General features: G+C 37.0%; 1 protein-coding gene across 1 annotated transcript in view; it reads left to right on the top strand.

The window, feature by feature from the left end:
- FIRRM (FIGNL1 interacting regulator of recombination and mitosis) overlaps positions 1-22781 on the top strand; it is a 52129-nt gene that overhangs the window by 18679 nt on the left and 10669 nt on the right. Inside the window, exons 7-16 of the mRNA XM_081224619.1 lie at positions 301-385; positions 2395-2533; positions 7528-7608; positions 9812-9876; positions 12905-13053; positions 13681-13810; positions 14917-15103; positions 15954-16036; positions 16392-16443; positions 18036-18125. Of these exons, the coding sequence (XP_081080745.1) occupies positions 301-385; positions 2395-2533; positions 7528-7608; positions 9812-9876; positions 12905-13053; positions 13681-13810; positions 14917-15103; positions 15954-16036; positions 16392-16443; positions 18036-18125 (1061 nt within the window). The remainder of the gene's footprint in view (positions 1-300; positions 386-2394; positions 2534-7527; positions 7609-9811; positions 9877-12904; positions 13054-13680; positions 13811-14916; positions 15104-15953; positions 16037-16391; positions 16444-18035; positions 18126-22781) is intronic.

A 22781-nucleotide genomic window follows, 5' to 3' on the forward strand; every position in this document is an offset into this window, starting at 1 on the left:
GAATATCTGTAAAATATTTCAGTTACAACAGGCATAATTTTTAGTCCACTGAACATTTTTAGTTTTATTTAAGTCATAGAGTAGGTGTAAACATCAAACTTAATTTTCTATAATTTATAAAAACCCTAAATCAGAAGCGTGACACTTACTTTCACTAATTATTTTGAGATAATTTTTTTCAAACTGTATTGCCTATTTTAGCAAATGTCAAAATTGTTCAGTAGATATTTTTAAATATAGAAGAAACTCACCCCATATGACATTTGAATGTCCTAAGAGTTCTGTTATCTTTCTTTGTAGTTATTCATTCATTGTTGGATATCTGCTCTGTTATTTCCAGTATGGACCACGCATTTCATGCCAATACTTGGAAATTTATAATTAAGTAAGTTTCTGTTTTGTTTTGTTTTTACTTTTTGTAATATATTTTCCATATCCAAAGTCTTAATTATTTGTAAGTTTTCTTGATTGCATTTAAAACATTTTGTATGGGTGCGTACAATGTTTACTGACACTGCTCTCTTATAATCCACATGTTGTACATGTAGCTCCCAAACTAAATCATACTTCTTTATCCTGCTCTCTCTAAAATTCAAAAAAAGTTCTACTCAGTTAGCTAGTACATCTGAAATAATGGGCCATGGGTCTTAACCATTTGCCTACTGCTACTATTGTTTAACTGACTATCAAGTATCCTACTTCCAGGCCTAAATAAATTAATAATTATAATTAGAGCTGAATATAATCTCCTCATTATATACTTTTGAGTTGTTCATTTTTAATTCCATGTATAATTTTAACTAGAGCGTTATGAAGGGTTGCTAGGGAGAGTGTCCATAGCATTCATCAGATTCTTGGGGATGGGAGGAGATATAGTTGAGATGTAAAAATGGTTAAGAACCTCTACTTTATACATATGCATAAAACATTAAAGGTAGTGTAATATTTTCAGGTCTTAGGTGTTTTTCTTGCACCACCAGGTCATTACGTTGCCAACAAGTAATAGTGCCGTGGTTCAAAGTGTCAACTCAGAGCCATACCGCATATGCTTGAATCCATTCTGAAATCACTTACCACTCTGGAACTCTTAGGCAATTTGGTTAACTTCTCTGAGTCTTAGTTTGCTCATCTGAAAGTGGGAGTTATAACAATAGCACCTTCTTTGTGGGGTTATAGTGAGAATTGAGTTTATCAGTGTGAAATGCTTGCAACTCTGCAAGTCACATAGTGAGTGCTCAGTGAATTAGCCACACCACACCATCGCCATCACCATCGCCATCGCCATCACCATCATCATTGAATATCTTCCAGTCTTGCCCCGCTCTGATTCATTTTCTATCCAGCATTCATACTGATCTTCTAAAAATGTAAATCAGATCACGTCACTCTACTGCTTAAAATCCATCCCAGTTTACTAAGAGTAACAACCTAATCCTCTCTGGCTCCCGCCTTCTTCACCAGCCCATCTCCATTGCGCGCTCTCCCTGCTCTCAGCTCCTCAAACATAACAAACTCTCCTGTCCCAGAGCCTTTTCACAGCTTTTCCCTCTGCCTAAGATGCTTCTCTCTTGTACTCTACACCTTGCTAATTCCTGCCTATCTTTCAGTTCTCAGTTTAAGTGTTATGTCTTCATGGTAGCATTCTTTTCATCCTCACCCTGAGAATCAGTTAGATTAGATCTCTCTATTGTAGCATCCTGGACTTTTTTTCCATCTTAGCATTCATCACAGCTGTAATCAATTAACTATTCTTACATTATTTAATGTTCTCTTTTGTGCTAGACCACAAATTCCATACAAGACAGGGCAGAGATTGTGTCTTTTCATTCACCCCTCTATCTCGAGGGCTTCACAGAGTGCCTGGCATATAGTAAGAGTTCAATTAATATTTTATAAGGAGAAATAAAAAATTATCAACTTACTCAAACTAACATGACAGCTTCAGAGGTAACGTCAATACATCTTAATTATGCCGTGTCTAATATATATGATGCATTTTGATTTTTTTTAAAATTATTTATTTATTCTTGTCTGTGTTGGGTCTTCATTTCTGTGTGAGGGCTTTCTCTAGTTGTGGCAAGTGGGGGCCACTCTTCATCGCGGTGCACGGGCCTCTCACTATCGCGGCCCCTCCTGTTGCGGAGCACAGGCTCCAGACGCGCAGGCTCAGTAGCCGTGGCTCACGGGCCCAGCCGCTCCGCGGCATGCGGGACCCTCCCATACCAGGGCTCGAACCCATGTCCCCTGCATTAGCAGGCAGATTCTCAACCACTGCGCCACCAGGGAAGCCCCGTTTTTATTTTTTACATGTTCTTTCAAGTCATATTTTTATGGTCCTAAGTTACTTGATGTGTTACTTGTGGTGATTATATTCTTTTCTTTTTATTCATTTAGGCAGAGCCTTAAGCACCAGTCGGTTATAAAGAGTCAGCTGAAACACAAAGATATAATTACTAGCTTGTGCGAAGACATTCTTTTCTCCTTCCATTCTTGTTTACAGTTAGCTGAGCAGATGACACAATCAGATGCGCAGGTAAAAATATGGTCTAACAACACTGTGAACTGTAGCTCTTTTTCTTTTGGCAGTTACTAAATCTCATTTAGATCTATGGATCAGTTTACCTAAAAGGGTTTTAATTTGTTTTGTTTTTGTTTTCAATCTGTGGGATTATTTACAGCCCATAATTACTTTTCACTCAGAGCATTTCATTAGACCCCTATCTGCTTTCGTTCCATCTATAGTCTATCTGTCCCTGCCTTTTTATATACTCACTGGTTGGTCAAGGCATTCTCCTCAGAATCTTTTCTACCCTTGGGCAAAAATCTAATTCCTTAGTCCTGTATTTATTTAAGGTCGTCTTGATGATATAGCCACAGTCAACCTTTTCTTCACCAATCCATTACAACCTGTAGAGATGCAGTATACAGCTGTGTGTATACTTACATTTATATTGATTTCAAAAAGTTATAGTGTTGAATTGGCATCCCTTTTATAAAACAGATTGTATTCTAAAAATAATATGTAATATGCTTATTGGGAATTACAGTATATTTTCCTATAACAGTGTTTATACATAGTGCCTTCTGTTCTCAGACTAGCTCTTTAAAGTTTGTTTAACTCGTAGTAGTCCTAAATTATAGGAATAATAGTACTCAGGACCTAACAGTTACAAGCAATAATTTCAGTGGGAAAATGAGTTAAATATTTCTCTGTAGAATAACAGTAACATCCTTTCCTGTTAGACCTGCAAACTGATACAGGGTATTCCTCTGTACCTGTGCTCTTCCCTGCCCAGCAGCTGTGGGGGTGGACATGTAAGGATTCATCCAGTTCCTAAACACTGGTCACAACTCATGGGGCAGGGATGATCTGGAAAGACCAAACCCGAGAGGAGGGTGGAAGTTTGAAAAGGGGCCCCTTTCCTTCTTGCTTCTCTTCTATTTCTCTTTATCTATCCTTCCCTTACATTCTTTCTTTCTTTTTTCCTTTTCTTTTCTGTCCCCACTTCCTTCATATACCCTTTCTGATTCCCCTCACCTTCCCGAAAGGAGAAGGCATTTTGTTGGGTATCCTGTGTCAATGGCAGGAAGGATGTTCCCCTATCCACCTTTATCCTATGCATCTATATCCTCAACCTCAACCTCCTCTTTTTCCAATTTCCATCTTGCTTATCTTGACACCACAGATCCCCCAGTTAGAGTTACTTGGAGAGTAAGATTAGACAGAGATTCCTGGACAGGAGTGAGATGGGGAAAGCCCAAGCCACAGTATAGTCTATAATGGAAGAAGAAAGAGAAGTCCCGAGGGTACCTTACCAGGATGGCTATTTGTACATGAAGTATTGAATACATAAGTTCAGTGTATGTAAACTGCTTGTATATGAAAGTCAGAGAATTTAAATAGTAAACTTTCCTAAGTGTCCAAGCAAATTTTCATGTTTTGCCTTACTTGTTTTTCTTTACTTATTTGGTACTCATAAACGTAACTAGCACAAGTTACTGTCCATTGCCTTGAAATGGAGCTTTGAGAAGGTCTGTGTAGTTTCTCCATTCTTAACTCTAAATTTTGATTAGTATCGCCCTCTGCTGTTCACTGTTGATATTTATTGAAGAATCAAACTATTTCATTAAATTCTTCCAAGCAGTTTTTTCACCTTGTTTTTAAAAACATCAGAATAAAACCTCTAGATTTCATAGGTAATATGCTATTTATGGAAGCATGTAGATGTATCAGTCCCTAAATTAGGTTCCTGAGGCTGCTATAACAAATTACCACAAATCAGGTGGCAAATTTGTTCACTCACACTTCTAGAGGATAGAAGTCTGAAATGTGTCAGCAGGGCCCTGTTCTCTTGAAGGCTCTAGAGGAGAGTCTGCTCCATGCCTTTCTTAGTTTCTGCTATCACTGGCATTCCTTGGCTCGCAGCTGTATAACTTCAGTCTCCGCCTCCATCATCACGTGGTGTCCTCTCCCTGTCTCTTCTTATCATCTTCATAATAGGGACACCAGTCATGTTAGATTAAGGGCACATCCTCCTCCAGTATGACCTCATCTGAACTAATTGCGTCTACAATGTCCCTACTTCCAAATAAAGGTACTAGGGGTTAGGACTTCACCCTGTCTTTTTAGGGGACACAGTTCAACCCATGACAGCCCCTAAAATTGATATTTATTCTCTCTTAAGTCTTGAACATGGTTTCAAGATGAGACTGTTGTATTAGACTTTGTAACAAGCTTTTTAGCCACAAATAATTTAGTTTTTCTATAAAGATAGGGGAATATATTTGTAACGCTCTTAGATATAAATTTAATTTGCACTGTAATTCCTACTTTTGTTCATAGAATTCTTACTGAAAGTTATATTCAGAAAATAAACTCATATATTTATATCTATTGCCTACACTTAGATTCATCGCTCACTACATTCAGATTTTATCGGTATTTTTCTTGTTTTATTTAAAGAAAGGAAGACTGGATACTCAATATTTTGAAACATTAAAAATGGTTTTCCTTGTTTATATCCCCATGCCTTTTTTATTGGCATTGAGATGCAAACTTTCTGACTTAAACAGTTGAGTAAATCAAGGTGGGATAGTATTTGTGTTGTACACTTGCTTTTTGAAAATGTGAAAATCAGCTCTAGATTTAATTGGTATGCTATTTAGTAATGAAGTAAAACTAGAGTCTTCAACCGAATCTTACACAATTTCCTCTTGAATGAGAAAGAAAAATTTAAAGTAGGTGAACATGATAAGTTGCGTGTCACCATTTATTCATTTAATTCATTTACCAGCTATCTCCAGAGTCCTTACTGTGTGCCAGAAAATGTGCTGGGTACTAAGTCAGCCACATCTTTCTGCCTCCAATAACTTATAGTCTAGGTTGGGAGATAGTATAAGCAGGTAATTATAGACTAGTGTGATCTTCGGAGAATTGCGGGTTGGCCTATGTGAGTAAAGGTAGGAACCCAGTCGTGAAGTCAAGAACAGTTTCTTATGATATGACATCTAAGCTGAATAAAATTTCTTATTGAGTATCTTATAAGTATCTTAGATTCATTTTTAATCTCTGTCCTTTTAAATTTCCATAGCAGTGTATGAGAGAGTTCATATTCATAATTATCAAAGAGGTGAATTTTCATCTAACTTACTCTTGCTGAGGAAAATTGACTATTTCCAAATATTTTTATAAAAGGTAAAAATGAAGGGTCATACTCAATTAGTGGATCATTCAATTCCACTTTGATTGGTTTAATTAAGGTTTTGATATATTTTTGGAAAGAGATTGAACATACACAGTTAATAAAGTTATTTCATTTGAAATTATTCTCCAAATTAAAAATGTATCTGTTTGACTTAATTTTAAGGTACTAATTTAAAGCTCTTTGGATTATAGTGTGTATTACACATTTGGATGACATAACAACCAATATTTATTAAGCTAAGTTGCCTAAGTGTCAGGCACTATTTAAACCTCACAGTAACCTTAGTGTAAGCCACATTGCACCCTCATAGAGAGGCTTGGTAACTTTCCCACGATCATGCAGAGGTAGTGGTAAGGCCAGGATTTCAATCCAGGTAGGGTGACTCCACTGTCCTCTACATCCCCTGTATACACATAGATATCTTGGCATTACCCAGTGTTTTATCAACTTACAAATGTAATACATGCTCAGAAAACCCTCACACATTACACAAATACCTAACATGAACGGTGAAATCCTACTTTCATCTGCTACAGAGAACCACAGGTAAGATTTCGATTTATTTTGGGAGGGTTAGGGAGGAAATATTAACACATAACACATTTAAAAATAATAATAGGATGATATTATACATATTGTTTTGCAGCATGATTTCTTACTTAATCTGCCTTAGGGCTTTCTGTATTCGTGAAGGTATATCTACCCAATTCCTCTTAATAGCTCTATGCTACTACATTTTGTGAATATACCTTGAATTTTTTTTTAAATAATGAATCTCTATGTATTCATCATCCAATTTTATACCTTGAATTTATTTAACCATTCTCCAGTTGATGGATTCTGGATTTATTTCCATTTTCATTATATAAGAAAGATTGCATTGCATACCTGTGCTGGTATTTCTATAGGATTTATTTCCAAAAGTGGGATTGCTACTGGGTCAAGGAATTTATAACACTCTAGCTTTTAATAATAATGCAAAGAGTGTATTATTTTATGCTCCCATGAATGTTAAAATAAAGTGCTTACTACTACACTTCCTCAACTCTGGGATATTATCAGTCTTAAATCTTTGCTAATCAAATAGTCTTCTCCCCTCCCCCTTCAAAAGATATGTAGTTAGGTTGTAATTTAGAGTTTTTCAATTTTAGTTTATTGGATATTTGTATTTTCTGTGAACTGCTTTGTCATGTCTTACCTGTTTTCTTTCATATCTGATTATTTTATTTGTTTGTAAGACCTTTTCTTTTGACCATCTACTGATTCCCATATAGCAAAGAACAATAAGGTATTAAAAGTTTCTTTCACTTTCAGATCAATCAAAAATGATCACCTCTTGGGCTTCCCTGGTGGCGCAGTGGTTGGGAGTCCGCCTGCCGATGCAGGGGACACGGGTTCGTGCCCCGGTCCGGGAAGATACCACATGCCGCAGAGCGGCTGGGCCCGTGAGCCATGGCCACTGAGCCTGTGCATCCGGAGCCTGCGCTCCGCAGGGGGAGAGGCCATAACAGTGAGAGGCCCGCATAACGCAAAAAAAAAATAAAAAAAAATTAAAAAAAAAAAAAAATGATCACCTCTTTTGCTGTTATAGATTAAGATTTCTTTTCAGTGATGTAGAGTTTAATTTTTTGACATATCTTTATCATTTGGTGTGTGTTTGTATTGCTTCTAACAACTCAGAGAAGAATTACTTTTTTATGGAAAATGTTTACACTGTTTATTAAGAGATCATTTTAGAAAATATTGTCTCATTTACAAGTTTAGCTAATTTAATATTCTTTTCCTATTCATTATGCTTTCTTATTTCCTTTTTTTGGAACAGGATAATACTGACTGCAGATTATTTCAGAAAACACTCAAATTGTGTCGTTTCTTTGCCAACTCCCTCTTGCACTATACTAAGGTAAGGCTTATTTTTTTTTTAATAATGCGTGAGTGTGAAATCTACAATACATTGTAAGTTATCCTGTTTTTATTATTCCTGCCAAAAACAATCTTTTGAAGTTATTTAGTCAAGAGTATATTTTGTAGGGTTTTTGGTTTTATATTGTTAATTGTTAAATATTGAGCATCTGTTATATCATTTAAGTTGCTACCATCATATTGTTACTAGATTTGTTTTTTTAAATTTTTTTTGAAGATTTATTTATTTATTATTTTTGGCTGCATTGGGTCTTCATTGCTGTGCATGGGCTTCCTCTAGTTGCGGTGAGCAGGGGCTACTCTTTGTTGCAGTGCGTGGGCTTCTTATTGTGGTGGCTTCTCTTGTTGTGGAGAACAGGCTCTAGGCACGTCAGCTTCAGCAGTTGCAGCACGCAGGCTCAGTAGTTGCGTCACACAGGCCCTAGAGCACGCGGGCTTCAGTAGTTGCGGTGCATGGGCTCAGTAGTTGTGATACGTGGGCTCTAGGGTGCACAGGCTTTAGTAGTTGTGGCACGTGGGCTCAGTAGTTGTAGCTCACGGGCTCAGTAGTTGTGGCTTGTGGGCTGTAGAGCACAGGCTCAGTAGTTGTGGCGCACAGGCTTAGTTGCTCTGCGGCACGTGGGATCTTTCTGGACCAGGGCTTGAACGTGTGTCCCCTGCATTGGCAGGCAGATTCTTAACCACTGCGCCACCAGGGAAGTCCATATTGTTACTAGTTTTATTCAATTTTCTGAAAAACTTATTTCTGTAAGCATAAACAAAATTATTTCTATAAGCACAGATCTGTTTTCGGAAGATAGTTCAATTTGCCTTTAAATAGTGTTTATAAATTATTTCTACCATATTTCTAAATTAGGTTGTTAAAGTTTAAATGTTCAAACTGTATGATAATTTTAAGAAGACCTGACTATTTGGGAGTCATCAGGATAGCACAGTGATTGTTGAAGATATATGAATAGAATAGATAAGCTGTCAAGGCAGATTATTTGGAAAGAAGAGGAGAGAATACTTATAGCAGCCAGTGAAAGAGATACCAATAGTAATAAATGTTTGTAACTAAAAGAAGAAAGCAAAACTATTGTCCATGTCGAATTTGTTTTTGACCTTGTCTTCCTCCTTTCTAAGGAAAAGATAAGGATTTCTGATGACTGTTTATTAGTCAGAATTCCATGGCAGGCTCACTGGCTACTGACACATTGCCATCCTTGTGGGTGTGCTGTCCGAGTTCATCCTTCGGGGCCACTACCACTTACCGTAGTTGGCTGCTCTAACACCGGGTTGCCTACAGCTCGCAGGGTGTGTATTTCAGGGGCAGAGGTACAGGGTGGGAGGGTCCTGGCGCCAGTGGCACTTGTTGAGCAGTTACCCATCTGATATTTGCCGGAGTTGTTAGGAGGCAAAATTGTGCCTAATTATTCCATTTTTAAATCAATTCTTTTCTTTCAGGGGAATTAAAATTTTTTAAATAATTAACTATCAGCTTGTTTTCTATATCATATAATACAATTAAAACTATTTCTCTGACATTCTAAGAGATAGCATAACCATAATGGATAGAGCAGTCACAACTGTACTTGAATCCCAGCCCTACTGGTTTTTAGCTATGTGTCTCAGGTTGCTTGATCCTTAGCTTCAGCTTTCTAGTCTATAAAATGGGGACAGTAATATGTCATAATATTTTTGAGAGGACTAAAATAATGTATGTAAAGTCACTACATGTCTACTGAGCACTTGGAGATATTCAGTAAATGATAGCTCCTAATTGTGGTTGTGTTGATAGCTTTAACAGTAAAGAATTTTAGGTGCTTTTAGCCTCATCCCCCCCCCCTCTTTTTTTTTTGCTGTACGTGGGCCTCTCACTGCTGTGGCCTCTCCCGTTGCGGAGCACAGGCTCCGGACGCGCAGGCTCAGCGACCATGGCTCACGGGCCCAGCCGCTCCACGGCATGTGGGATCTTCCCGGACCGGGGCACGAACCCCTGTCCCCTGCATTGGCAGGCGGACTCTCAACCACTGCACCACCAGGGAAGCCCCTCATCCCCCTTTTTATCCTCATGCAAGAAAATTTTTTTCCCTATGTAGCACATCTGGGATTTTATTTTATTTTGCATGCCTTTGATGAGAGGATCTATTTTAGCAAAGCACATTGTGTATAAAGAGTGAATAGAGTTGCTTTATTTTTAGGAATTTCTTCCTTTCCTGTCTGATTCTTGCTGTATATTGCACCAGCTTTATCTTCAGGTACACAGGTAAGAAGACTGCTGTATGACCATTAAAATGTAATAGAGCCATTTGAGCCATGCAAACATTAATGTATATCATTTAAAAATAAAATATCACAGTAATTTTTTCTTAATGTTTTAGTGAGTTTTTATCTGCTTGCTTAAAATTAATGGACATGGAAGCTTTTAAGGAATAGGTTGCATATGAGTTTTACTTATCTTTATATTAACTAGTACTTTATATCCAAGTGATGAATATTGGTATGATGATAAATACCAAAGGAAAAAAAAAGAGGTTATATATACGTGCATACATTTTGTATCAGCATACCGTTTTTTATCTTTCTTAATTTTTATTTTACTTCTATGAGGTTTAGTTCAAGTAGTAGTTGACTCCATCCCAGAAAAAAAGTGAGTTACAGAAAGGGTGTCATAATTTAGATGAGGGCTAAATGACATCGAAAATTGATAGTAACCTCAGAAGAGCCCTTGATTTGACACTAAAAGACTCTGTCAGCTCATTCCTCAGCAACCCTCTTATACTTCCTTAATCCATTTAGTCTCTCAGACAACTTTTCATACCTCTCCCTCTTCAAACATCCTAAATCTCCAGCACCACCTCCCCATTTCTCATTGTCGATGTCCTCACTGTGTGTGTCACTGAGAAAAGTGGAAGCAATTGAAAGAGAGCTTCCATATTCTCCTTCTGACACATCAACTATTCTCTCTGTATCTAGGCCCATATATTTGCTTGTCCCATGAGTGAACTGTCTGTGTGCCTATCTAAGGCCAGCGTCTATTCATTCATTGGATTTCACCCTCTCTCACATGCTCAAGGACCTTACTTTAGCAGTTGTTCCTTTTCCCTCTTGCATCATCATTCTTCCCTGCTTTCTCAGTCATTCTCATGAGTATACCAACATGCTGTTATTTTTCCCATCTTAAGAACAATATAAAACAAAATCTCTCAACTCTACATCCTCCTCCAAATAAACACCTTCCCATTTTTCTGCATGTGTTTACAAAGAGTTGTCTTTACCACTGTCTCTACTTTCTTTTTTGAAGCTCCTCCCGTCAGGCTTTCTATTCCACTACTTCATCAAAACAGCTCTTGTCAAGGTCATCAGTGACTCCATGTTGCTACATCTAGTGGGCAGTTTTAGGCTTCATCTTATGTAACCTGTCAGTAGCACTTAACCCTTTCATTTGGACTCTTTCTTCTGTTGGCTTCCAAGACACCTCTCCCTCCTCAGCAGGTTCCTCCCCATCTCTCCATCTACTTTAAGTTGGGTGTGCCCCAGCACTCCGTCTACAGGCCTCTCCTCTCCTCTATGGCCATTTAGTCTCAAGACTTTAAATTTATGTCTCTCCCCTTTAATGTCTAACTGCCAATCAGGACATCTGTACTTAAATTGACGCAAACCAAACTCCTGATTCCAACCCATTTCATCTATCCCCCAGTCCCCAACCCCCCAAAATCTGCTCCTCTTGTAGCTTCCTCATTTCAGTTTAAGTGGTAATTTGGTTCTTCAAATTGATCAGGCCAAAAAACCTTCCTGTCACCTTTGATGTTTGTCTTACTCTCATACCCCTCATCTAGTCCATTAGCAAATTCTGTCAGTATCACCTTCAGTATAAATATGCATGTGCAGTGTGTATAAAGAGAATCCAGCCACTTCTCACCACGTAAACGGCTACCATTCAATCTCATCCACTATTATTTTCTTGCCTGCATTTTTGCAAAAGAACATCTTATCTACTGTCTGTGTTTCCACCCTTGCCTTGCTCTGGTCTGTTCTCCATACAGTAGCCGAAGTGAGTGATAAAACATAAATTAGATCATATGACTTCTCTGCACAAACTCTCAAATGACCCACATTCAAACAGAATTCAATAGAATTTTACACAGAAATTCAATGGAATTTCCTGTCCACCTTAGCACTTACTAACATCTACTATATTGTGTATTTACTTACTTACTTGTTAACTTCTCCCCTTCATTAGAGTATACACTCCGTAAAGGCAGTAACTTTGTATATTCTGTTTACTACTATATCACACACTCCTAGAAAGGTACATGGCATATACATAGGCACTTTATAAACATTTGTCAAATAAATTAATTTAAAAATGTATCATTTGATTGAAAAACACATACTTGCTTTGATGTTCAGTAGCTGTAGTTCAAATCTGTGGAGTTTCCTTACTTTTGTTGTATTTTATATGTCTTTCACCTTATAATTTCACTTATAATTTAGTCCTCACAACTCTGAATCAGTGTTACAAGTGAAGAAAGTGAGGCTCAGGGAGGTCGAATGAATGAACCAAAGTCACATAACTAGTAATTGACAGACTGGTGCTTCTTCCATCACACTACAAAGGCCTCAAGTGTTTATATTAAGTGCTTCCTTTTAAATGCTGTCATCCCCTGCTAGACAGCGTTTTCTCATGTACTATCAAGTTTGCCACAGTTAAAATAACATGGCAAAAATACTGAGTACATATCTTATTTCACATAGGTTTTGATCGAAGTTTAGTTTAAACCTCAGTTACTGAGACATTTTCCATGAAATTCTTTGCATCTCCCTCAGTGTTAGTATACAGTTTGTTCTTATAAAACTCTTGCTTCTGAGAAACTATTATTCTAGTAAATTCAGCATTTTACCTATTTTAAAATAACTTTCAATAGAAGTAATTACCCCAGAATTTATCAGAAATATCTTTTTTACATGCTTTTACTAGTTATTTGATTCATATTTTTATAGTATTTTTTAAGAATATCATTGTGAACAATGTATTAAAATGCATCAAAGCCATACCAGCATTTTCTTTAAGATTATAAACTTTTAATTTTATAGAATTATAGCCATGTTATTTAGTTCAGAGGTTCTTCATAGAATTATGGTATCAGTTCAGTACTTTGAATTTTGTTTTATAAAACACATGCTACTTAATTTTTAAATATATTTTCACTGCTGGAAGAACATCAGTACTTGCCTCTACCTAAAATTCGAAAATAGTTATTAATGAATGAGTTTTTTCCCTCCCTTCCCAGTAAGTTTCCTCCAAGCCTGTATGCTGCTGGGATTTCTAAAGCACAACAGGAGGAAATAGCAGGTGCTTTCCTGGTCGCACTGGATCCACTTGTCAGTCAGCTTCTCAAATTCCAACCTTTTGTGGAAGTGGTTTTGGACAGTGAATTAGGTAAATTTCAAAACAGATTTAGTGTTAAATAATCTCTTATTAATTATTACATGTTATAGAGACAGGGTAATTCTCTCTTATACAGTTATCCTGTTTCTTTCTTTCTTTCTTTATTTTTTTTTTTGGCTGCGTTGGGTCTTCATTGCTGTGCACAGGCTTTCTCTAGTTGCGTTGAGCGGGGTCTACTCTTCATTGCGGTGTGCAGGTTTCTCACGGGTTCTAGGATGCACAGGCTTCAGTACTTGTGGCACACGGGCTCAGTAGTTGTGGCTCACGAGCTCTAGAGCACAGGCTCAGTAGTTGTGGTGCACAGGCTCAGTAGTTGTGGTCCACGGGCTTAGTTGCTCTACGGCATGTGGGATCTTCCCGGACCAGGGCTCAAACCTGTGTCCCCTGCATTGGCAGGAGGATTCTTAATCACTGCACCACCAGGGAAGTCCCAGTCATCCTTTTTTTAAGTTTTAAAAATTTTATTTAAAATTTCTTCTACTTTTTTTTCTTGGAACATATTTCTGCTTTTTAAAAATTATGCCTCTAATTTTTTTATATATTACAATCAGATTTCTGCTGAAAGTATGTAGAGTATGTGTTTACTAATTTGTTGTAACTTAATTTTACCACCTTAAGAGCTGCCCTGTGAACTACAGTTTCCACAGTGTCTACTGCTGGTTGTCATCATGGATGAGCTGCCCTCTCAGCCTGAGGACGTGCAGACCCTGTGGTGCACAGAGACCCAGGTCTCAGAAGCTACAACCAGGTAGTAAACGTGTTGTTGATATCCAATCACATTACGATGGTTTAGAATGCCCTATTTGTTTGCAATGACCTTGAAATTAAGTTCTTTGTTGTCACATATTCTAATTAATAGTTACTGTGTAGACCTCATGCATATTGCTACTTAATTAAAATAAAAAATACATAAATCTATGATAGGCACGGAAAATAATTTAATTTTGTTCACTCTTTTAGAAGGTATTGCTAATAGTGTTATAAACATTGAGTGTAGCAGACTAGATGTAGTTAGTAACATTTAAAAATGAGCTCTGTTAAATAGAGTGCTTAGACACTATAAGTTATTTCCTGGGAAATTTCACTTGTATTCCTCTTCCTTGCCAACACCAGGCTCTAGTTTCTTACCTCCTGGGTTATTGTTGTACTCTAGTTTTTTGTCCTATCCTTTAGTGGCATCCTGTGTACCACTACCAGTTAGTCTCCTTACACCCCAGCTCTGAGCTTCCTATTCTCCTGCTCAGTTACTAAAGCATAATATCCCAGCTCCCCAGCTTTGCAGTTAAAACCCACCCATTCTGTTTTCATCATCTACTTTTGCTCCTTATCATGTCACTCATTTTCTACACATATACCTTGCTCCTGTCAGACTGGTGATTCCTGTGTACCTTATACTCAGGCTTTGTCTTCTTTACCTATTATAGTTTGCCTATTTTTAATTTGTTATTTAAATCCTCTATAAAGAATTCTTAAATCATTTAAATCCTAAAATAACCCCTCCCTATCTGAATGATAATACCTAGTTTCTATTTTATATATGATACCTAGCTTAGCTATTTAAGTTTCAAGTTCCATTGATGAATTTTGTCTTAGACTTTGTATAGTTCTGTATTATGATTAAACACTTGGTAAATGATAGAAGATATATATGAAAATTCTTCTCCTTTAAGGGATTTTCCTAACTATATTTTATTTTTACGGATACATATTCACACATATTGGAAACTGTTGATATATACATCTTGAGACATTTGGCTTTGCTAACTAAGATAAACCTCTGTATGTCATATTATTACACCTGCTAATTGTTAAATGTTAATAATCTTGGGTTCAATGTTCTCAATTTCCCTGCAGGGTGTCTCTACTCAAAGCCATTTTCTCCAGTTTTGAGCAGTGTTCTGGTGAACTGTCTCTGCCTGTTCATTTACAGGAAGTAAAGAGTAAAGGGCACACTGAGGTTGCTATCACCTTATACCAGCATGTTTGTGTTCATCTGTGTACATTTATTGCTTCCCTTCATCCCTCACTGTTCCCTGAACTGGTAAGTTTGTTACTTGCTGGGCTAAGCCGAGATTACACTTTTGCTTTCTTTTCATTGAAATTGTGATTCAGATATAGAAGAAAGTGTGGGGTAGTAAATGTGTATTTATTTTTGAATGTCATTCCCTCAGCTTGCACATTTTACCCTTTAATTCAGCTGGCTCCTAGGAAATGGTAATCCTAGAGTCCTACAGTATTCAGATGTAATATTTAGCTAAAATATTTGAGGAAACATTTTGGGTGGGAAGGTATGGAAAGACAGTGTGAGAAGAGGAAAAATGGGTAGGATTTCACCTAATTCAGTTTCATAAAAAAAAAAGAAGTAAATGGTATGTAGTACCAGGTCTCCTATAGATAGATCCTAGGCTTAACGTGGATTTTTTTTTTAGTGTAATTGGATTAGAAAAGATGTTGATAAAATTTTAGGAAAAACATTATTAGAATTTACTTAAGGATCAGTATCATTTAAGATATTATACAATGAATAATATTCAGCACATATTAAATATCGTATTTGAATGGTTTAAGGCAGAAACGAAAGTATAGGCGTGTGTATTGTATATATTGTTTTCAAAATTTCAGCCTACATAGAGAATTTCTGTGGAGCCTTGTGATTGAGGTACCACATTGAAAACCACTTTTGAATCTCTGTAGCCCAGCACAATGCTTAACATGTAGTAAGTGCTCAATAAATGTTGAGGGAATGGCAACATAGGTTCTTTCAGATACTAGAAAGTAGAGCTTTCCTACTGAGGATCTGTTGTTTTTTGGATTGTGATAGTATTTTGTTGTTTTATTTTGAGAAATGTAATATTAATGATAATTTATCGTAGCTTTTTGTTTTTCATTAGGACACTGCTCTGTTGAATGCTGTGCTTAGTGCTAACATGATCACCTCTTTGCTAGCTATGGACGCATGGAGCTTCCTTGCTCGGTACAACGTACTTACTTTTTTTAGGGTTTGGATTGATTTACAGTAGTGATTGACAGTAAATGACTTCATACTTGTAAGTTTATAGAAAAATTCTGTCTTGATAATCCTTTAACAGCCCCCCAAAATGGTTTGATTTCATATCATAGCACTAAATTAGAGACTGAATTCCCTCTTTCCTTTCTTTGGTTCAAGTCAATAGAACCTATTGCTTAGGTAGTTTTGTATATTATGATATTCCTTGGCCATGGAATAACTGCAGTTTAGAATATTTAGTGCTTTATGGAAGTCATCTCCTTGCTTTTCTGAATAATTGTATAAATAATTGTATGAAGATTGCTTTCTCTTTAAATCACAGATATGGGACTGCTGAACTCTGTGCCCACCATGTCACCATAGTGGCTCATCTGGTGAGTAGAATTATAAGGCCTAAAGCACCCACTTTCTTTGCACTTCCTTTGGGGATATGATATCTTAAAGTGAATATCAAAAGGAGAAATAGCATGGTAGCTAAATTCTTTTGACAGTTTCTTTGCCCTTCATTAATGCTGATGCTTTGAGAAAGATGTACGAGAAAGAGTGTAACACTGGGGAAATTGTCTCATATTTTCAAAATTTTATGGAGTTTCATTGATCTGGGAAAGAAAGACTAGGTTGATTGAGGATAAATTTAAAATTGAATGTAAAGTAGAAAATAGGAGTTAGTTAGCTTTAATGTTGATGACCAAGAGTTCTTCTTACTGTCTCCTCCCACCTTTCTCTCTCTCCCCCGCCCCAACCTCCCTCTCTGAAATAACTTAGAAAATCTGACTCTTGATTTTGTTGCATCTCTTTCTGAGAGGGACTAAATGTGATAGTGATCGATGCCTTTTGGAAAAAGAAGTAATGCTTTGTGCAGAAGTAAAAACACAGACGTAGAGAACAAACGTATGGATACCAAGAGGTGGGGGGATGAATTGGGAGATGGGGATTGATATATATACACTTGATACTATGTTTAAAATAGGTAACTAATGAGAACCTACTGTATAGCACAGGGAACCCTACTCAGTGCTTTGCGGTGACCTAAATGGGAAGGAAATCCAAAAAAGACAGGATATACATATAGCTGAATCACTTTGCTGTACAGTAGAAACTAACACAACAATGTAAAGCAACTATACTCCAGTAAAAATTTAAAGAAAAAAAGAAGTGATGCTTTGTGAATGGATACAAAGAGAAAACTATTTAATGACAACTTATGTTAATCTTTTCAATGTTGGTCTTTTTTTGCTTTTAAATTCCAAGATGTTTATGTTCCGTATAAGATGGTCATGACCTATTTGTTTTGTTTTTTTTTGTCCCTGGCCTTTGATAAAGATCTTATGTGGGTCCATGTGTCTTTTGTCTTTTAGTAGAGTCACTGTGTCATATATTTCTTGGTTTACCTTATAAGGATATTGTAGACTAAATCCAGTGAGGTGTATGATAACCAGACAGCCTGACATCTGTATCTCCATGGCTAATGGTCTGGAGCACTTACCTACTTTACTAAATCCTCAACACATCTTGCACAAAACAAAGAGTGATTTTTATGTTTTGTGTATTATATCTACTTTAAATAAAAGCTCTCCTAGTACATTATGATAGGAATTTATAAAATCTTTTAATGAAGCTTCCATCTTACAGAGATTTACCTCTGCACTTCTGTGCTTAGATCTAAAAAAATTCCATGAATTATCTTTGAGCAGGGGAATTAACATATCAAGTTATAATCAAAATGGTAATTAGAAATAGAAATTCCAAAGTATTGTTTTTAAGTAATATCAAAATTGTTTTCTCATTATAAAAGTAATCTAGGTTCATGGAAGGGAAAAAATTAAAGAAAAGCTCCAAATTAAAAATTAAAATTACCCAGGTTATTTCCCAGAAAGAGCTGCTGTTACTATTTTGGCATATAAAAGCTTGTAAAAGCTATGATTTTAAGTCAGTCAATCTCTCCTCTCTCTCCTGCCTTTCCCAGATAAAATCTTGCCCTGGAGAATGTCATCAGCTCACCAGCCTATCAGTACTATTGAGGCGCCTCTTCTTCTTCATGACCCCACCCCAGCAGGCAAGGATCCCATCTGTGTCACTGTCTTTGAGCACCCGAGGAGAATTGGATCCAGATACTTTGGAAGGCTTTTTGACCCCCATTTGTTCTACCTTTAAATGCTGACATGATCTGAACATAAATTTTTAATGTCTTCATTGCTTTGGTTATTGCTTTTAGATGTGTTTAGATTTTGATGTTAAAGAAAAGCCAGAGCTATACAGTAGTTAAAGTGACAAAAACAGATTTTATTCGGAGCTGTTGCAATAGGAGCAAAGAGACTTCAGTGTAGAACTGGGCTTATTTCTGAATACAGCATAAATTAGTGCGGATCTGTAATCAAGGAGCAGGGTGGGGGTCAGTGGATAAAAATTACTAAGAAGAAGCATCAGGAGTCGGGGTGATTCTGGCTTGACAGGATTCTTGCTGAACACAGACCAGGATGATGAGATACCAAGGGTGAGGGATTTTTTCTAAATTGACTTAGCAGGATTCTTGCTAAAACTGGATGATGCAGGCCCAAAAAAGATGGACACAAGCTGGAGGTCAAAGGCTACTTGAGAGGAGGGCTAAGAAAAGCCTGACTTAAGTTTGGTCAAGGAAAGAGTCCTTACTAATGTCTTTGCTGCAAGTTACAGATAATCATTCTGTTGGTAATTCTGTCTTCCTTCTCCTTGTTTCTCATCAATTTAAGATACTTGAAATGAAGTGGTTCTATAGCCTCTGCCCCTTTTAACTTATTTTGAAGAACTAGAATATTAATTATGCTCTTAATGATAATGATACCTTTTTTTTTTAAGTAAATAAGTTGAACTTTTTGGGGAAAACAAAGTATGATGAGCCTTAGTTGTTTGCTACTGTGAGGAAAACAAACTCTGCTGTGACAGGAGATTCTACAGTTACAGGAACCTGTGTAGCCTTGCATAGTCCCTTGGACTAGTCAGTTTGGATCTCCTATGGGAGCTTTTTAAAAAATACAGGTTCCGGGACCTAAACCTGTGAATGGAGTGGGTATAGAGTAGTGGCTGTGAGGTGAGGCTCATTAACTTGTTGTTGTTATTGTTATTATTAAATTCCTACATGATTCTGACATGGATACAAGCTGGGGAAACACTGGGTTAGTGAAGGGGGTTACAGGCCTTGGTGCCTTGGCAAGTCATCCCATCTGAAACCGTTTCCCTGTCTACAAAGTGACAGATATGTGTAACCATTTTGAAATACTTTGTAAGGACTTTAGAGATAATATATACAAAACACTTAGCATAGTACCAGGCTTAGAGGATGCTCAATAAATGCTGGGAGTTATTTTTGACTAGAGTGTTTATCCCAAGCCCATGCCTGCTTTCCTGCCTGAGAGAGGTTGGCCAGGCACCAGAGGAACCACGCTGACCTCCTAGCTCTCTTAGTTACCGGTGTCTCCAAGGCAAAAAGCATACCAGGCCCACCTCACAGCCCTCTAGAAAACATGTTAGGGTTGCTGTTCTTCCCTCCAGAACTCAAGAGTTGTCTGCTCCAGATCTCTTAGAATTTTAATACCTTTCTCTCCTCTATCAAATGTCTTACTCCTGGTTTCCAGTACACTGTTCTTCCTAGAAGCCCTGTTAACTGGGAGGCCCTTCCTGAAGAAGTGGGGTCTGGAAGAGATCCTCAATTTTCTCACTTACAAAATGGGAATAAGATCCTTTTCCCAGGGTTGTGAAATTTTAATTTTTAGGATAATACAACTCAGAATGAATTAGCCCTGAGTTCTAGAAGCTTTGTTATAGATAAACTCTATGTTTACAGATCTCTTACAAACTTCTCAGTTTTCTAAATTTTTCCAAATAATTGCAGCTATCAGATATGTAGGTTATAGATAAATGAGGGGTTACTTTAAATTTTTTCCTTCAGTTATCAAATACTGATTTTTCCTGCTGTGGTCGTTACTGTACTAAAAATTAAGGGACAAACCTGAATTTGAATCCCTGTTCTGAGAGTCCTTGGGAGAGTTAGTTAATCCTAAAATTGAAATACTATTACTCAGATGGCAGTTGTGAAACTGGAGGAGATAGAGAATGTATATATATTATACATCAAGTGAGCATTTAACAAGTGTTAGTTCTTCTGTCATGCTCAGCTCTTTTTCCTTTTCTCTTAAGACTTGATCCCTCTTCTTAAATTAGGCAGGGAGGAAACCTGTATTTTTTGAGACTGAAATATGGACCAGGCTTTGTACTAGGCACTTCAATTCTTTTAGTCCTTACATCAGCCTTGTGGGATAGATGATATTATGTCCATTTTACAGATGAAGAAATAATAACTCAGGGAAATTAAAGAACTACCCCAAACTCAAACATAATAAATGACTGAGCTGGGATTCAGATCAGATCTGTCTTGCTCGCACATCTGTGCTCTTTCCACAGCTCCAGTATTCTTTTCAGTCTTCCTGCAGCTACTTCAGGGGCCTCCTCTGTTTGTGGGCTGTTGATTCTGCCTCCTTACTCCCTTTTACCCTAGGAAATCTGCTTTTATTTAGACATACAAAGCTTGCTCACAAATTTTTAATAGTGTTTTGTTGCTTAAAATAAAAAACTTGGACTCCACTGCACTATATCATGACATCTCAAGGAACATATAACCTAGTAGAAATTAAATTTATAAAAACTCATAATAAAAGGTAGTACGTGATGAGTGTCAAGACTGAGGTGCAAATCAGGTTTTGTTGGGTGTTTATTGGGGACGTGTGGTGTGGGAACAGGTAGGAATGGCGAAGCTGTTGGAGATGGTGGCATTTGAGATTCATGCTAAAGGAAGGGTGAACTGGGAGGGAGTGGGCAGGAATAGAGAGCAAAGGTGAGAGAGCACACGCTAGGGGAAAAGGAGGGGCAGGCAGTGAAGCTGGAAATAATTATTCAATTCTTTTGCATACATGATGGTGTCTTTTTAGATAGTGAAATAAAAACCCAGATTTTGGATCTATGATGCAGCATTAACATAAATGAAAATAGTTAATCTCAGTATAGTGGTGTTTTACTTTAAAAAGTATGGTGTCTGTGATAGATAATAATTTGGGGGGTGGAATGCAAGTATATAAGGTGATTAAGATGTATCCACTGTTTCAATATGGGGAGTAATTGCATATCCTATTGCTCTTTTAGTGTGTAAAATTAACAATATTCCTGTTTTAGAGAAACAAGGAAAAGCCCCAGGAGGTTACCTGAGGGGAAAGGATATAATATGCCTGATTTAAGCACACTAGTTGTTCTACCATATTTATGTAAAGGAAAGATTACTTTATATATTTGCATTTTAAGTCCACTGGTGTATCTTTTCTCTTAGTGTTAAGGAGGGAAGTCATAATGCTCTGCGCATCATCCCCTTATGCTTCATTCCTTGTAAACTGTTAGCACTCGCAGTTTTAAATCTTGGAAATTGTGTTGAGGCCAAGGTTTTCAAACTCAGAATAGTAAATCAATCAATCAGGCTTTGTATGTAACAAATCTTGGCAACACCTACCCTTTAATATTGTCCAGGATGTTATTATTTATAGTTCTATTTTGGGAAGGGAACTCAGTCACTCACTGGACTTCATTATTATAAAGAAAGGTCTTGTTTGAACAGATGTTTATTAGTTGGCACAATTCTCTTGGCTTTCCTGGTGCAGTTTGGTTTCATGAATAAAGCTGCTTATTATAATAGACACATAGCTCATGAAGGGATCCATTTTTCTGGCTTTATCAGCTATCCCAAAAGATAGCCACATGATTTTTCCCTTGTTTTGACAGCTAAATATTTTCTCTAAACAAAATAAAATTCAAATATAAATGTAATATTTAACATAGAAGAGTTTCTCAGTCAAATTTAATATAGTGGGTTTTTTTTTCATTTTTGATGTAGGAAAAATTTCACTCAACAAGTAGATTTTGGTTGTAAATTGAATTATTCTTCTAAAAAACTACATTAATATTCCTAGTTAGAGAATACCTAAATTAGTAAGTGCACCAGTTTTTGCTGTTTTTCCACCAGAAACTAATTGAATATTTTAACTTTTTTTTTAGAACTTTTGTTTTCCATTTTTATCTAGTCTGTTGACAACACGTTTTAAAACAGTACTGCTTTCCTATTAACCTGGCAAGCACTTTGAATTATTTCAGTGGTAGAATGGATTTGCCAACCATACTATCCTGAACACTTGTGAATGAGTTTCATATGTTGTCTAAAGTAGAACAGAGCTGGCGGTTAGCCCATTGGAAAACTGAACCTATGACCTTTGCTTCTTTAAGTTCTCTATGATAATCAGCTGAGTAGTAAGCCACAAAAGTTGGCTAAATCAATCTCATTGGCATATTTTGGAATATTACTTTTGACTGAGCTGTGCAAGGTGATGAGTATAAAAATTCTTAGGAAAAAATAGAATTATTGGGTAGGAGAATGTAAAATAGCTGATGTGACTAATAATGAAATACATTATTTAACATTTCTTAATGCATTTATATCGTGCTCCACTTAACCTGTGTTTTTCAATTTGGGAACAAATGCAGCAACAATAAGAGTAACGGCTAAAATGTGTGTTCTTTTTTTTTTTTTTTTTGCGGTACGCGGGCCTCTCACTGCTGTGGCCTCTCCCGTTGCAGAGCACAGGCTCTGGACGCGCAGGCTCAGCAGCCATGGCTCATGGGCCCAGCCGCTCCGCGACAT

Source organism: Mesoplodon bidens (genome assembly GCF_964165515.1).
Source record: "Mesoplodon bidens genome assembly, chromosome: 2".
Classification (NCBI taxonomy): Eukaryota; Metazoa; Chordata; class Mammalia; order Artiodactyla; family Ziphiidae; genus Mesoplodon; species Mesoplodon bidens.